The sequence below is a fragment of the Panthera leo genome, chromosome A2, assembly GCF_018350215.1.
Source record: "Panthera leo isolate Ple1 chromosome A2, P.leo_Ple1_pat1.1, whole genome shotgun sequence".
Lineage (NCBI taxonomy): Eukaryota > Metazoa > Chordata > Mammalia > Carnivora > Felidae > Panthera > Panthera leo.
In genome coordinates, this window is record NC_056680.1 from 103,503,005 (window position 1) to 103,519,100 (window position 16,096).

At 36.8% G+C, this 16,096-nt stretch overlaps 1 protein-coding gene across 2 annotated transcripts in view; it reads right to left on the reverse strand.

Annotated features, from left to right (window-relative positions):
- Window positions 1-16,096, reverse strand: part of THSD7A (thrombospondin type 1 domain containing 7A) — a 433,981-nt gene that overhangs the window by 54,183 nt on the left and 363,702 nt on the right. For both annotated transcript variants that reach the window (XM_042918979.1, XM_042918974.1), the window contains 2 exons: window positions 10,831-11,025; window positions 9,117-9,380 (listed from right to left, as the gene is read on the reverse strand). In XM_042918979.1, coding sequence (XP_042774913.1) covers window positions 9,117-9,380; window positions 10,831-11,025 — 459 coding nt within the window. The remainder of the gene's footprint in view (window positions 1-9,116; window positions 9,381-10,830; window positions 11,026-16,096) is intronic.

Here is a 16,096-nt window from a genome sequence, read left to right on the forward strand (position 1 = left end):
AGCTGTTCCAGTGGAACCTGGGGGGTTGTAGGAACCTCCAAAATTGTAGCCAGCTTATCAGTAGTAACTGGGGACCCCTGAACTTGCAGCTGATGTCTGAAATGAGAGCAGTCTTGTGAAGGACTAAGCCTTTAACTGGAGGAGTTGGGCCTAACTCCAAGTAGTTGGTGGCAGAATTTCATTGTATTTTCAGACATACATTCTATTTAAAAAGTAAATAAACTTATTTATATAAGAACCTGTACCTGTAGTTTACTTATTCAACCAAAATAAAAGCCTTGGGAATAATTATATGCATTAAAGCATTTATGGACCTTCTCCACAGATTTAACATTTATAATTTTAACTAATACTGTATTAAAAGTGAGAGATAAGTATTAAAAAGCTCACTTTTGGAGTAAGGCTTTGTCAGCGACATAAACATATTTGATGAAGTGTTGAGATCATGAAGTAATGAGAAATAAATTAACTCTGAAACTTATTAGATGATTTATTTTTAATGTGATTCAATGCGGGGCATTTTTCTTTCAACAAATGAAAACTATATACTGCCAGAGAAGTAGTTCCAAAGGATGATCTTTTAAACATTAGTTTGTTGGATTCTAATAAGTGTTAAGCAGAATTTTAACAAAAAAACATTTCAGTGGTCAAGTTGGAAAACTGCTGCATTTAAATTAAACAGTTCTCTTTACCCTGGGTTTTCCTTTTTTGCTGATATGAACTGTGAATCTCTAGGAGAAAGCCACAGATACTGCATTTCTATACTGACTTTCTTCTATAGCATCTCACTGAACCAGTAAGAGATAGATAATTCAGATAGGTTATAATTGTAATGCATTAAACTTGGATTCATGTTTTGAGCTGTACCGAGTTTTCATATGTAAAAAGTAGGACATTCCAGGTCCATTTCCAGATACAGAAAAAAAAAGCAAAAGTGAATAAACAAAAAAAAAAAAAATCAAATCTCCTGAACTTAAAAAAATTGTTTTTTCTTAACTTATATTTACTTTAAAGTTTTAAAGCTTAAAAGGTCAAGCTTATGGCAAAGGGAGGAGAAACTGTTATGTGAATAAATATTTTAAGGGCTTTTTTATGGCACTTTAAAAAGACCATAAGAAGAATCAACTTTGTTTTTATCCAAATTAACTAAAATTTCTTGTAAGAACTAAATTGGATTTCAGGGCAACTATGAAGATATGCGATAAATAGGGAGAGTAACTGCAAGGAAAGATTTTTCTTCAAAATTTAAATTTAAAATGCCCATAAATGTTTTCATGTGTTTTCAGGTAGTTTTCTGAGCCCACAGACAGGGCTTATGTGTGTGTGTGTGTGTGTGTGTGTGTGTGTGTGTGTGTGTGTGTATGTGTGTGTGTGTGTGTGTGTGTGTATATATATATGTATATATATACAATATCTTATGAACTTATGAAAAATTCCTTGTGCATAAACCTTGTTCACTATATGACTATTTTTATGATGCTTTCAAGTCGTAAAAGACCCACATCGTAGGAATGAGACTAAACTCAATTAATGGGATACGGAACTTTAAAACTATTTTGGATTTGTAGGGATTTTGGATTACTAAAACAACAAGAATCTTTATGTGGATTCACACAGGTCATTCAGTATCTTTATGAATTATGAAATCTTATAACATAAGGAATGAACAGCTCTACAGTTAAATCAATAAAACTGCCACAGATATCGGCAAGATTACCACTTTAATCATTTGTTGAAGACTAATGTTATGACTTCTCTAATGCATTAGGAGAACAAGGGGTCAGAGGCCTAGGGAAAGGGTGTGGAGTAAAATACAATGGCAGAAGTTGTTGATTAAGGCAAAGATCAAAATTCCTTTTTTAAAAGTATTGCAAATAATGAACTATTTTTGGCAGTTAAATTTATTTTAAGCAGAGCATTTTCTTTCCAAAACGCTGAAAAGAAAGCCCAGTAAGTGTATGGAATTTATTGGAGGCGATGTTTGACAGCATGGCCTGAGGGACTCCATGGAGCCCAGTTTGAAAACCATGTTATGAGGTAATAGATGAGTTGAGGTCTCTGGGACATGGAGCCCAGAGAACTAAATAACACCAGATGTTTTTCTGTCACACATGACATGAATGGTAGCTGCAGGAAATTTTCCAATGAAAGTCTCTCCTTCAACACTTCCACAGTCCTCCTTCAGGGAGCCTGGTGGAGAAGGACGATGGTATCCACACCTTATTTAAATTTGACCCTAGGCAATCACTTTATTTTTGTACTCAGTATCCACAGTAGCCCTTTCCTTCTTCCCCTGGCTCTTTCAAACTTGCAACTATTACCTCAGGAAAAGTCTGTCCCTCAAACCCTGCCTCTCTTTTACATTTAAAACGAAAAAGATCTCCATTGAGAATGATAACTGTGAACGTAATACTAGCAGTACCTGTACGGTCAAATGAAAGAATTCTGATATGAATTAGACACTAAATAAATATGACCAACGAGAAAAGCTTTTCAGAGAACTTAGCACTCCATTTCAGCTTGTTTAAAGGACCCTATTTATTGCCTTTTATGCCTGGTTTAATTAAACATGCTCTTCCTCAAATCATCCACCATGATAAGAAAAAAATTCTCATTAAATTTTGTTTCTTTAAAATTAACCTCTAATTTTGAACTTACATAACGTTCTAATAGAATTCCATTGCAAAAGTAATCCATTCTAGTTATATTATGGTTGACTGCTTATGTAGGTTATCCTCAGAATCTACTTTCCCCATATTCATTATCATTTTTTATCAGATATACCCTGAGTTCCACACAATGTCTTAGAAGTACATGCTCTTAAACTAAAATTTATTTGTACATTGAGTACTGGCAATGATCAAATTGCCAATATGTGTTCCACAGAGGGTCCTATAGACTCATTTGGTTTTCAAAATCATACCTAAGTAGACATTCACTTTATGAAGACCCATCCTTATAAATTGACAGATAGATAGATAGATAGATAGATAAATCTCCTAATGTTCTCTTCCCCACAACTGGTAATCAAGTGAACTATCACATGGGAGGTGTGGGTTGTTTTGCTCAATGCAAACAATCTTACAAAGATTTAGGCTCACATTGCTACCAAACCCTGGAAGGGTCTGCATGATCCAGTAAAGTAATCCTTGAACCTGAAACGTGTAAGGCACCTGGCTAGCTCAGTTGGTAGAGCATGATACTCTTGATGCTGGGGTTGTGAATTTATGTCCTAAGATGGGTGTAGAGCTTACTTTTTTAAAAAATAAAAAAGTAAAATAAAAGATGGTAAATTAAAAAAAAAATGTGTAGTAGAGCTCCCTGGGATCCTGTCAAAATGCAGATTCTGACTCAGTAGGTCTGTAATGTGGGTTGAATTTCTGCATTTCCAATGGTTTCCCTGTGAGGTCTACGCTGCTGGTCTATAGACCACATTTTGAGCAGCAAAGGATTAGATGCCAGTTGGCAAATGACAGCCCAGGCTGACAGCCTGTTTTTGAATTTAATTTTTTTTAACGTTTATTTATTTTTGAGACAGAAAGAGACAGAGCATGAACAGGGGAGGGGCAGAGAGAGAGGGAGACATAGAATCTGAAACAGGCTCCAGGCTCTGAGCTCTCAGCACAGAGCCCGACGGGGGGCTCGAACTCACGGACCGTGAGATCATGACCTGAGCCGAAGTCGGACGCTTAACCGACCAAGCCACCCAGGTGCCCCTGACAGCCTGTTTTTGTACATAAAGTTTTACTGGAACAGAGTGATGCCATGCACTCATGGCACTCACTCACATACTGTCTATGGCTGCTTTCATGCTGTAACTGCAGAGTTGGATACTTGTGTCAGAGACATTTTGGTCCACAAAGCCTAAAACAGTTGCTATCTGGAGCTTTAGGAAAACATTTGGTGATAAGGTAATTTAACCTAACAGCTTATTGTTAAGTTTCTTCATAGTTTCTACATGTTATCAAGTATTTGATAGGTATTTATAGCAATATATTACTCTTACGCAATAGGAGAGCAACATATATTAAATGTCCTGGGCTGAGAAAGAACAATCAGATCAGATGTGCCTTTCTGTTAACTTGATATTAAGAGATGATAAAACATCACAAATGTAATTGAGTTTTAGAATATGTGTTGGTAGTACACTATGGCTTAAACTGCCTATGAGATATAGCAAAGATAAACTTTCTGAAGGTAAAGACTGAAGCGAAGTGTCTGGAAGGAATTATGTAGCTCTTAGAGCTCAAGATTTGAACACCTGGCATTTTAATACTTTATCCAATTCACCTTCAAAGTATCCCTTCCACATAACTCAAATAGAAATGCTGTTTCTACTTTTCAAGGAAAAATATGAGTTTTAGAAACAAAGAGAGGTCAATAAACATCCCACACTACCAATTAAAGTTGTAAACAAGGGTTGGGTAAGTTGCTACAATTACTAATATAAACCAGGAGGTGAAGGTGTTGTCCAAATCTAGTGTTGTACAAATCAGGCAACTCTTGATAAGCTTCGAATGGAAATAAAGAGATTTTAATATTGATATCACAGGGCTAATTCAGTAGAATAGGTATGTGATTATTATTTCTTCTCTTATTTAGTAGGTAGATAGAAGCACAAATATTTGATGAATACCACATAGAAAGCTTGTGGCATGTATCACTCTTATTCTAAAGATCTTAGCTATTCTCAAAAATCTGTTTGATTATTTCCCAGAAATGTGACACAGAGGGAAGAATACTGTCCGGAAAAAAGAAACAACTGAAGCCTGACTGTGGATCAGCTACAACTGCAAAAATTCTCTCTAGTTCACTCATTCATCCACTCTACAAATATTGAGCCCTTACTGTTCCAGGGGGTTGGGACACATCAGTGAATAAAACAGTCTATGATATCCTCATCAATCTCCATTCTTGTTCAGGAGATACAACATAAATAAACACAACAAGTAAATTATATGATATGGTTATACAATGATACACACTTTAGAAATACAAAATGTAGAACAGGATAAGGGGGTTGGGGAAAGAGGAGTATGGTTGAGGGGCCCATGATAAAACTCTATCATTTAAATATAAATGGAAGTCATATATACATGCATTTTACATAAGTTAGTTTATCTTTAAGGTTCTTTAAAATATTAAGACTAAGTAATATAATGATGTTTAAAAGTTCCAGAAATTCTAACTCTTGTTCTGTGAAACTTTAAGTGATTAACTTGAGAAGTGCCTGGTACTATGTAGTCACTCAAATTTCTAATGAACCAATCAGTTAAGATATTTTTTAAAATTTTTATTGATTTATTTTTGAGAGAGAGAGAGGCAGAGAGGGAGAGAGAGGAAGAGAGGGAGAGAGAGGAAGAGAGGAAGAGAGGAAGTAGAGAGAGAGGGAGCGGGAGAGCGGCAGAGAGAGAGGGGTACAGAGGATCCCAAGCAGGATCCCTGTGGACAACAGAGAGAACCTGATACAGGGCTTCAATCCACAAACCGCGAAATCATGACCTGAGCTGAAGGCAGATGCTTAACCAAGACTGAGCCACCCGGGCACCGCCCCCCGCCCCTGATCAATTAAAATTATCAAGAGTGTTCTGGCAGTGAATAGAAAATGTATGATTTGGTTTTTGAATGATTTAAAATCTCAGGGCGCCTGGATGCTCAGTCGATTAAGTGCCTGACTCTTGATTTCAGCTCAGGTCATGATCTCATGGTTTGTGAGTTTGAGCCCCACATTTGGCTCTGCGCTGACAATGCTGAGCTTATTTGGGATTCTCTCTCCCTTTCTCTCTTCCCCTCCCACGTGCATGTGTGCTCTCTGCTCTTTCCCTTTCTCTATTAAAATAAATAAGTTTAAAAAAATCTGTTGCTACATTGACACCATCTAAGATTTCACACAAAAAATAAATATACATATTTCATATCATGCTCTTAGGACAAATGCCCTCAAACATATTGATATATCACTAGGAATTATATCTCATAGCATGTATCAGATGGGTTAACATTTTTGTGACTCCCAAGGTATACACTAAGATCTGATTTTTGAATATGGTTATGAGACAGTCAGGGACCTTGGGAACAAGCCCATATGCACCTGGGACACTCCCTGCGGCATGTGACAATTTTCCCTGCAGAGCAAGCAGGGACCAAGGAGAAAGCCCAGATTGGTTTAAACTCACCTGAGATGGAATAGCCCCCAAATTCTACCTTCTTTAAGCTTTTCCACTCTTCTTAATGTGAAAAAACTTGCCCAGAGGTGGAGACTTAACTTGCAAATGAAACACACAATGTACAAAGAAGCAAGTTTTGTCAACTGCACGTGGGTGTCTGCTTTCCTAGGATTTGTGGCCCCTACATGGTTAAGCATATTACTGCTTTCCCACCTCAACTCCTTTAAAACTTTCCCTGGCTGTTGTTCTGAGACCTTTGCATGCCTGACACCTGCAGAGATTGTGTCTCCCCTTTGGCTGCAGCTGCTGCCCCAATAAATCCATGCCTGTGCCTTTAAATTTTGGGTGCAGCCTTGTTTCTACCGTCGCTGGGTCCAATAACCCAAGCCTGGTATAACAGGTCTATCATTTTTCAGTACAAAGTTTGCTACTGCAAAGACTTCCAGACATAAAAGAACTGTGCCTTAAGGTTATTAAGACATTAAAAAATGGTGACCACATGGGAAATGGCCTACAATAATATAATTAAACTGGGGAAGTCAAACTGTTTTATCAGTATAACTGATAACGTGCTCCACAGATGGACAGCACAGATAAAACAGAAATGCCCCCAGGCCACTATTGAACAGGAGATTAGTGTCTTTGCACTGCATACATGTGGGGGTCAATTCTATGTTTAAACTGAAGGCAGAAAGAGACTTTTTCTTGAAAGCCATTTTTCTACCATCCATCTAGAAAGCCAGTTTAGCTGAGAGAAGGCAGTGGTCATAGAGACTAATTTAGAGTGTGCCTCAAAAAGAACACCAAAGTTAGAGTATTCCACCAACACCATCAGAACTGATAGAACATACAGAAGCAAAGTAGTAATTTGCAAAGAAATCAGGCGACAGAGATTCAATTTCCCTGGACTTCACTTTGAGTAAATATATTGGTAAATACTAAAGTATCCCACCGGACATCTATCACAGATCAGGTTTAATGAGAAAGACATGATGTTGGACGGACACAAGGAGCTAAACTGGAGCCTTTTACTTAGTTAAGGGTCTTAGATTCTCCCACAATCCCCATGAAGTTCAGTGTTGTCTGGAATCTTTTTCCTATATGTGCTTTCCTTCTAGAATACAGTACTACATTCTTCATGCTTTGAATTGACAACGATGCTAAGGTAGGAAGTCTATTGCCTTTGGACAATTTCTATTATTTTTGTACTTTTACTTTTTTAAGTGATCATTTCTGTGAGATTCATAAGATATGAATTCATAAGGTTTTTTTTCTAAAAATTAGGTCAACTGTTAACTGGCTTACTGACATTCTCCTGCATCTAATTAACAGATCTGGATAAAAGTGAGAATATACAAAAGTCATTCTGAAAACTCAAAGGTTATGTTAAAAACAAATGATTATCTTGGTGATTCACTAGGCATGATAATTTAAAGTGTGAGCAAACACTTATAAGCTACATTCCAGGAGAAATGTATTTTTAAAAGTTGTCTTCAATTTTACATTTTAATGACTAATTATGATCTTTTACATTATCATATCATCTCAGAATGGCCAGTGCATTTACATTTTTCCTGGTATCTAATTTACAGTACCTATGTTACTGATACAGAGAATAAAATATTCAGTCACTCTTACACATGTATCTCAAAGTGTACCTATTATAAATAATAAATTCTTTTTTCTTTTGCAGTTGTTTTTCTAAATACATTGAATATATTAAGGTTAGGGATGCATTAACCTGAGTACATTAACCTAAAAAATACTTATGCCTAGGGCTTCAGTGTTATGGAGTCTTTGGACCAATTATCACTAGACTTTGGTCAATGAAGGAGGAATTATCAGACCAGATGGAAAATAAAAGGAAACAATTTTTGGAAACTTCTCTGTGGGGAGAAGTTTAAGAGATTCCAATAAATGTGTCACCAATGATACTTTGATGGAATGGAGATGGTCCTATTAGATCATGTTGTTTCCTAAACCATATAATAAAACTGGAAGAGTGCTGCTCTAATAGAAGCTATTTCAGCAGGGTTGGAAGGTAACTGCCTTGTCCCTATCTCCTAGCAACTCCTCTTTCTCAGGTCACCTCCATGAAGAAGGTGGGAGGATCATTGTCCAGTGTTTGCAAATATATGGCATCTGTGATTCAGGCTGATCCACTGTAAACTAGTCTCAGTCCAATATAAAAAGACAGATGTATTAAAATAAAGGAATAATGGAGAAATATTGCTCAAGGACTACCATATTAAGACTTAGAACCAAAGAATTTACTACATACTCTGGTCAAAGATGGCCACTCTTCACAACCTTTGGCAACTCAAGTATTATCACTGTGTTTGATTTAGAAAACTAAAGTGGGCACAATTAAGAGTAGGTGCATTTTTCTTTTCTTCTTTTTCTTTTCTGTACCCCCCCTCCCAACCCCCCACTTTTTGGCTAATTTCAACACAATGAGGAATAAACAACAGCAATTTGAGTTTTCACTAATTATGGCTTTCAGTCTTTCTTTTCTGCCACTTAATGACATTTCAGGCATATTGTAAATTTCTCCAGTTTGGTTATTAGAAGCCTGTCTAGTTTATAACTTTGTCAGAATAAATTCAAATCTCCTCTCTTCCTCCCTCTTTTTCCACACACAGACTTGTGGTGGGTCATTGGGCCTATTCAAGGACTTGTGATCAGTACCAAGAGAGGTTTTTGGCACTGTAAGGTTTCCTTGACACCAACTTTGGGGATTTAGTTGCCAACTTCTGGACAACAAGACAAATGCCTTTGAATGTCCTGTTACACGTAAATAATATACATACAGCATGGTGCCCCCCAAATGTTCCATTTACAGCACACTTCTGTAAACCTTTATGTCCCTCCATTCTGATCCATGTTCATTTTACCTCCACCCCCCAAGACAGACAGCAAACACGTAACACCAAAGAAAAATTGGATTACCATGACTGTTACATCTGGACGTTTCCACGAGCCTGCCATTTTGGTCGTAGCATGCCATTGCTTGGTAACGATACCCTTGACCACATTCCTTGATATCTCCTTGTGCTTTCATTCCCAGCAACACTTCCACTTTCCCCTCTGGTAAAATGCAGTCTGACCAGTTCCCCACAGGCTGTGCATTATACTTGTCACAAGGACAATACTGAGTCTCAATCAGGGGGTACAAATGAGAATTTTTACATTTTTCCTTCTTTTTACTTTTTCCTGTGAAAAAATTTAAGTTGGAAAATATCATTAATTTCAAGCATCCCTAATTTTCCTCCTTCCCTAAAGTTCCTTTCTCCATTTTTAACCATATTCAACAGTAGCCTATTAATGAAAGCTATTTTCTCACTCCACAGTGCTTGCTCTGTAGCCTGTTATTAGTCCTGAGTGCTTTGCATAGTAAATTTTTTCTTATTTTCTCATTTCAAAATAGCCATTTCACAAAAAGCATTAACTGTTGTGCTGAATTTTATACTCTTTGATTAAAATCCTTTCAAATGCTCATGTGCTTTCAGTGAAGGTAATTGTATAAATCACTCCTTTACGTTAGGTGCCAAAATATGAAACGGAGAGAGAGTCACTGCACTGGACTGCACAGCTTTTTTGTTAATTCCAAATAGATACTATGGTTATGTAGGATTACAATTCAGAAAATGAGATTTTGATATTTACTTTTCTAGTCATTACCTTGCATCTTTCATTGTTACTGAAGAGTAATCATTTTTGCATACTTGGTGATTACTGTAGTAAATAATATTCAATAATATTCACAGTGAAGATATTTAGTGTCAGAATAAAAATACTAGAAATGGTTTGCATGTAAATCTAAATAAATTCCCTTTTAAAATAAAAAAAAATATGAGCTTGGGAAATGGCATATTATTTTAACATAATCACATTTCTATTAAATATTTATTACATTATGTCATATATAATATGACATATCACATCATATATCATAATACTATTTAATTATATCACACATAATTGCCTATGTCATACATACATTTATCTCTAACTTTCGTAAGGAATCTTACGTAGTTTTCAACAGTCTTCGTTAGGACAGGTGGTTCACTTTATAACTTTTAAATTCTGAACAGTTTACTGGCACCAATATTTTCAGGTTTCTTTTTGCCACTGACAGTATTTTGGAATGCACCAGGTTTAGCTCAGTATGATAGCTCCTGTTCTTCCTCATTATATTACTGCTTTTTGTCATTGTGACTGCCTTTTAAGATGCAGTTTTCAGATACAGAATTAATGTCATATTCCTCTTCTAGGATAAGAAAGATAATCAGGCTCTGACAGTGAGAATGGGTAAAGAAAACGAAGTGGCAACCTTTCCTTTTGTTCTCCAAGCACTTCACAATCTGTAGGCAATCCACCAAAAGTACCGTTTAAACCAAAAAAATAATCTCCCTATTGTATAGGAAGACAGTTCAATTTTCAAGGTTACCTTTTCTTTCCACTAAAAGTACACAGCATGTCTGTAACTGCCAACTTACATTAAAATACACACACGAATCCACTGGCATATTAAGTATCAGTATTCCAGCAGTAAGGCACAGCCACGCATTTTCCAAATACATTGTCAGAACTCTCTTGGTCTAACTTTAAATGTATTTTCTAACTTAACACGTGTTGGCTTTTGCATCCCAATTATTCTTACCAACAATAGCACGCTTTCTGGTCCTAACTGCACCGCAGTCTCCATTGCATGAGGAAAACTTGGACCAGCTGGTAAACTGACAGTCATCTTGGCAGGGGATCTGGCAGGCTTGGGTGAGAGCTGGCACGGGTCCTGCATACCAGAGGCATTCATGGATGCCAGCCTGTCCTCCATCTTGCTTTCGACAAGTAATAGCTAAAGGAAAAGCATAAAGCTGTTTAAAATAAGTCTGAATATGTTTAATTATCCTACAATTTAAGAGTTAACCTGACATTTCCTCATGCAGTCAGAGGAATCCTCTTTTAATTCTGGTAGTGGTGTTTCTAATAATCACAGTAGTCATTAAATTGATCCTTTAGGTTTTTTGTTGTTATTGTTGCTGTTGTTGTTTAAATAACAGTCCTCAGTGGTTTCTGTGACACAAAAAAGCATGTGTGTGTGTGTGCACGCACACACACACACACACACACACACAGACATTTAGCAGTCTTTATTAGATGCTATTAAGGATTTCGAGTCCTTATATTTAGAACTTAATTATTTAAGAGACAAATGGGTTCTGATAATAGTTTATGTTACACACAGGCTATTCACAGAGGTACAGGGAGACACCATGTAACTCCAATAATTGTTTTTATATCATTGGTTTCTCTAGGATTTCTATACAGAAGGGTCTTAGTGGCAGCAAATTGGAAGGTTTAGGTGAGGAGTGGATGCTTATGGAACTCATCCTGTAGCTGCATTTGCATGGAAATCATGTACTTTTACGACACTGGAAGTTTGCTGGGATGGCTCTGGAGTGGTTAATAGGGAGAGGGGGCAGTGTCCCAGTCCCTCATCTCCTCAGTCTACAAGTTTTTCACATGCATGAGTATCAACCACGGATTCAAAAATAAAACAAAAACTTTTGGCAATCTTAATCTCTCAAGTCATAACTGACATTTCTACAATTACATATATGCCCTAAAAATGGTCAAATAATTTTAATTCATATGTATTATTTCCTCCAAGTTACTGTCCTACTGGATTTTTAAAATCACATCATATTTTATTGTTTATTGAACATAGCTGTAAAATAGCTTTAAGGTATCAAGTTCTTAAGGAAAAAGAGCAAGTGATGTTTTAAAGCCCCCTTTCTCTGTCATTTTCTCCCATTGGTTTTAAAAATATTTTATTCATTTATTGAGGAAGTAGACAAAACATTTAGATGGTCCTACAGGTGACCTCCTTGAACTAGCTTACATGGCCCCAGTCAAACTGATTTGGTGGCCCTTTTGGGTTTATGGATTAGGCTGGAACTTGATCTCTGCCCTGTTCAGGACTCTATTCATCATGAAACTAAGGTAAATAAGCCTGACATTTTGATCCTAAATTATAGTTAGGGCACAGAGCGTCCCAGGTTCGACAACACTCTCCAAATCTGTATTGTGAAACTTAACACCTAGTAGTGTGATGGTGTGTCTACAAGGATAGAATGGTTAGCAAGGGAAGACTTTCTCTGCGTAGGTGAATACAAGTTGTCACAACTGGTGCAGGAAAATGTACATAATTGTTCAAAAGTAGGTGAGCACTCATCTATTTCTTAGCATAGATACCTCTTCATGTAATGTGCACAACACTGAAAGGGCCAATTTGTATGAAGAGGACAGGGGTCCCTGAACTTTAAATACATGAAAACTTGGTAAACAGTAGTGGCAGTTATGAAAGTTATGTGACAGGAGAAGGCAACAAGTGCCCCTAAGAGACTCTCACCAATGAGGCGAGGAGTTGTCTGGTGCTCTGTGTTTATCCTACTGGCCTCAGCAGTTCTCAAGTCAGGCTGAAGATTATAATCACCTGGATAGCTTCTGAGAAACGTCCATGCCCTTCCCAAACTCAAACATTCTGATTAATTGGTTGAGGACAGGGTCCTGGGCATGAGCATCTTTTTATCTTTTTTAAAAAAAGTTAATGTTTATTTCTTTTTGAAGGGCAGGGGAGGAGCAGAGAGAGAGGGAGACACAGAATCTGAAGCAGGCTCTAGTTTCTGAACTGTCAGCACAGAGCTCGATGTGGGGCTTGGACTTACGAGCTGTGAGATCATGACCTGAGCCAAAGTTACATGCTTAACCAATTGAGCCGCCCAGGTGCCCCATGAGCATCTTTTTAAAAGCTCCTTGATTCAAATATGCAGTGGATCAAGACTGCCATTCTAGCAGGTGATGTATTTCCATGTGCATCAGAAACACCCGGAATACTATAAAAGTTGAAGATTCTCAGATTCATCCCAGAGGTCCTGAATGAAATTTCTTTGTATGCGGTCAAGGAACATGTTTTTTTTTTTTTTTCTCCAGGTCGCTTAGATGTTTCTTATGCATATTTAAATTTAAGACCCACTAGCTTGAGTAGTAAAGGCACAAGGAAAGGGTCTGGCTGAGATTTGGGGCTAAGACTGAAAGTGCTTTGGTACTCAATCACCCTGGTACTGTGCCAAGGTTGGGAAACAATGGCCTAGCATGAGCAAAAGACTAAGGGAGTGGAGTTCAAGGAGACTTGCACAAGGAGTGAACCAAAACAGCATCTACATAGTTTGGAAGAATGTTATCTGTGGATTTGCACTGGAGGAGTCCCCATGAAGTGGTATATTAATGATGTGACTTTGTAGTTTGCTGCCACGTGGATGCAGAGTTGATTCCTTAAATGCTGTAAGCTTAGTAATCTCTGACAGTTTGTTCCAACGATGCTTAAGAGGAAGGACTGACAAAAAGGACGATAGTAGACATTTTACTTATCAGGATATGCAGGAATCTCAAGAATGATTAATTTGGAACATAAGAGATTTGACCATATCAGAACTCTAAGCTGGAAAGACGTTCACACTGTTTATGATAAAAGAAAATTACAAAACTAAATTTGGATTCTTTGAAATAACACGACTTTTATCTTCTTACCCAATTTGACCCTCTGAAACAAAGACTTGAATAAAAATCTTTTGAGAAACTAAATTCCCTTAGGTTCTCCATTAAGCATCTCCTTCTAAGGTTCTCCCAGAAATTTTATTTCAGAATTGCTCTATTATCACCAAAAAAGTACCCCTCAAATAAAACCATTACCAACACAACTCCAGAAACAAACTAGTTTTTGTGCAGATCTACACTATTTGGATAAATCTGAAGTCCTTTTCCCCATATACCTTAAGTATTTCAATCAGTTGAAAAGAAAAAAAAAATGTAAAATTTCCATATCTGTTCTCAGAAACCCATTCAGCATTCTGCTTCCCTTATCTGAGATTTTAGACAGTGTAATTTGAATGAATTACTCATGTAATGTTATCTAAACAAGTAGCAACAGCAATATTTGTACAATATATTGAAAATTTATCATACATCTCAACTTGCTTCTATTCTAACTTAGAGGAAACACAACAATTCAAGCACAGAAATGCAATCTGAAATGAACTTCCTGCTATTAGGGTGAGGAAAATACAAGTGTTTGGAAAGGAAACCATCTGGTCTCTCAGTTTTATAAACCTTAAAACTCATTTCTAAGATACTGAAACCAGGGTGGTTTTAACTGTAGAAAAGGATGTATCACATTAAACATGGTTTCCTAGCATACCAGGAAGCTACATACACCCAGACAGTTGTATCTGAATTTACAGGTGTGGGGTGTGTATCTTGTGTATAATGATTATGCAAGTTCTCCTTTGGGCTGAGGTCTTGTTAGCAAAAATGGGCCAAAGTCCATGCTAATTCACCATGAAAGCTTCTCAGTGAGTTCAGTAAATATAAAAATGACTATTTTAAGGTAAAATTCTATATTTAACTCTATGTTGATTATACCCATTCATTTTATTTATAATTTTATTTTCTTTATATGAAGCACAGCAATTTTTACTTAAGTGTCATGGACAGGCTGCTTCCAGCAGGCTGAAAGCCTGAGAGACATCTGCGTGCCTGCCTTAGGCCAGGCAAGCTCAGCCCATCAATACTGAGGGAGTGATGGAAAGGTAAGTAAGAGTTTCTTCAACAAATAAATGCTCTGGAAAAAGGAGCTAGAACTGTTAGATTAAAAGCGATTCAACAACCAAATGCAAGGTGGAGACCTTTATGAACCCTGGTTTGAACAAACTGAACATTTTTGAGACAATGGGGGAAAAATAAGACATGGCCTTAATATAGATGATATTAAAAAACTATTGTTAACTTTGTTTAGTGTTACAATAATACTATTGTTATGTTAAAAATGATTTATGGATTATCTATATCTTATCTGGGAATTGCTATAAAATATTCCAGCAAAATCTTTGTAAGTGCGTGAGAAATGGCAGATGACCAAGAATGGCAACATGTTAGAAACTACTGAAGTGGAGTGAGTGAAGACTACACTAGCAGTGCTCATTATATTTAGTCTTACTATTTTTGTGTCTCTTTGAAACTTCTCATAAATTTAAATAAAAAAATTAATCAGTTGAATAAGTAAAGTCAATTTTAGAATGTTTTCATGTAGGTTGAATTTTGAGCCATGCTTTAAAGAGGAGAATAATCAAGGTTCCTGGAATGAAAGGGAATACATAACATTGGTTTGAGCTAAAAGGACACAGATATCTGTGTTATGCATATATGACTATGTAAATGGGATGTTACCGATGCAGCTGTGAATAAATCTAATAGAATTCTGAATGTAGTTGCTCATCTTCATTTCATTGAAGAGGAATGAAACTCCCTTATTATTCAGGATGCACAAAATAAAAAGGAGTTCTCTTGGTCTGTGGATTACCCTTCAGCAGGCAAGACCATGTCATTTCATTTGAATCATCAGAGTGAAATAAATTACTAGATCTAAAATGTGCACATAGAAGTTCATTACAGGAAACAGAAGAAGATCAATGCCCTGGTGCAGTGAAAGCTGCTGGATTATATGTAAACAAAGAGTTCAAGGAGCTATGAGATGTTATTTGGTAAATTGAGTAATATTAACATGGTTTACCTCACAACAGCGGCGTCTGGGCAGCATTAGAGACAGAACGTGTTCAGCTGATTGAATGATTAGAAGAGTGATTTTTTTTTTCCTATAGTGTTAATGAAAAAAAAATGGCCAAAGTGAGAATGAATCATGTAGAAATGAAAAAGAAAAAGCTTAATGTGAGTGAAAGCTGGTTACCGAGATACCTAATTGTGCTTAGAAATAAGACCAAACCCATAAATAATGCAAGAGGGCTCCAGTTGTTTACTAGGTGGCTGTAATGATCCTGGGCTTTCTCTGTGTAGAAGAGATTTTCACTGAC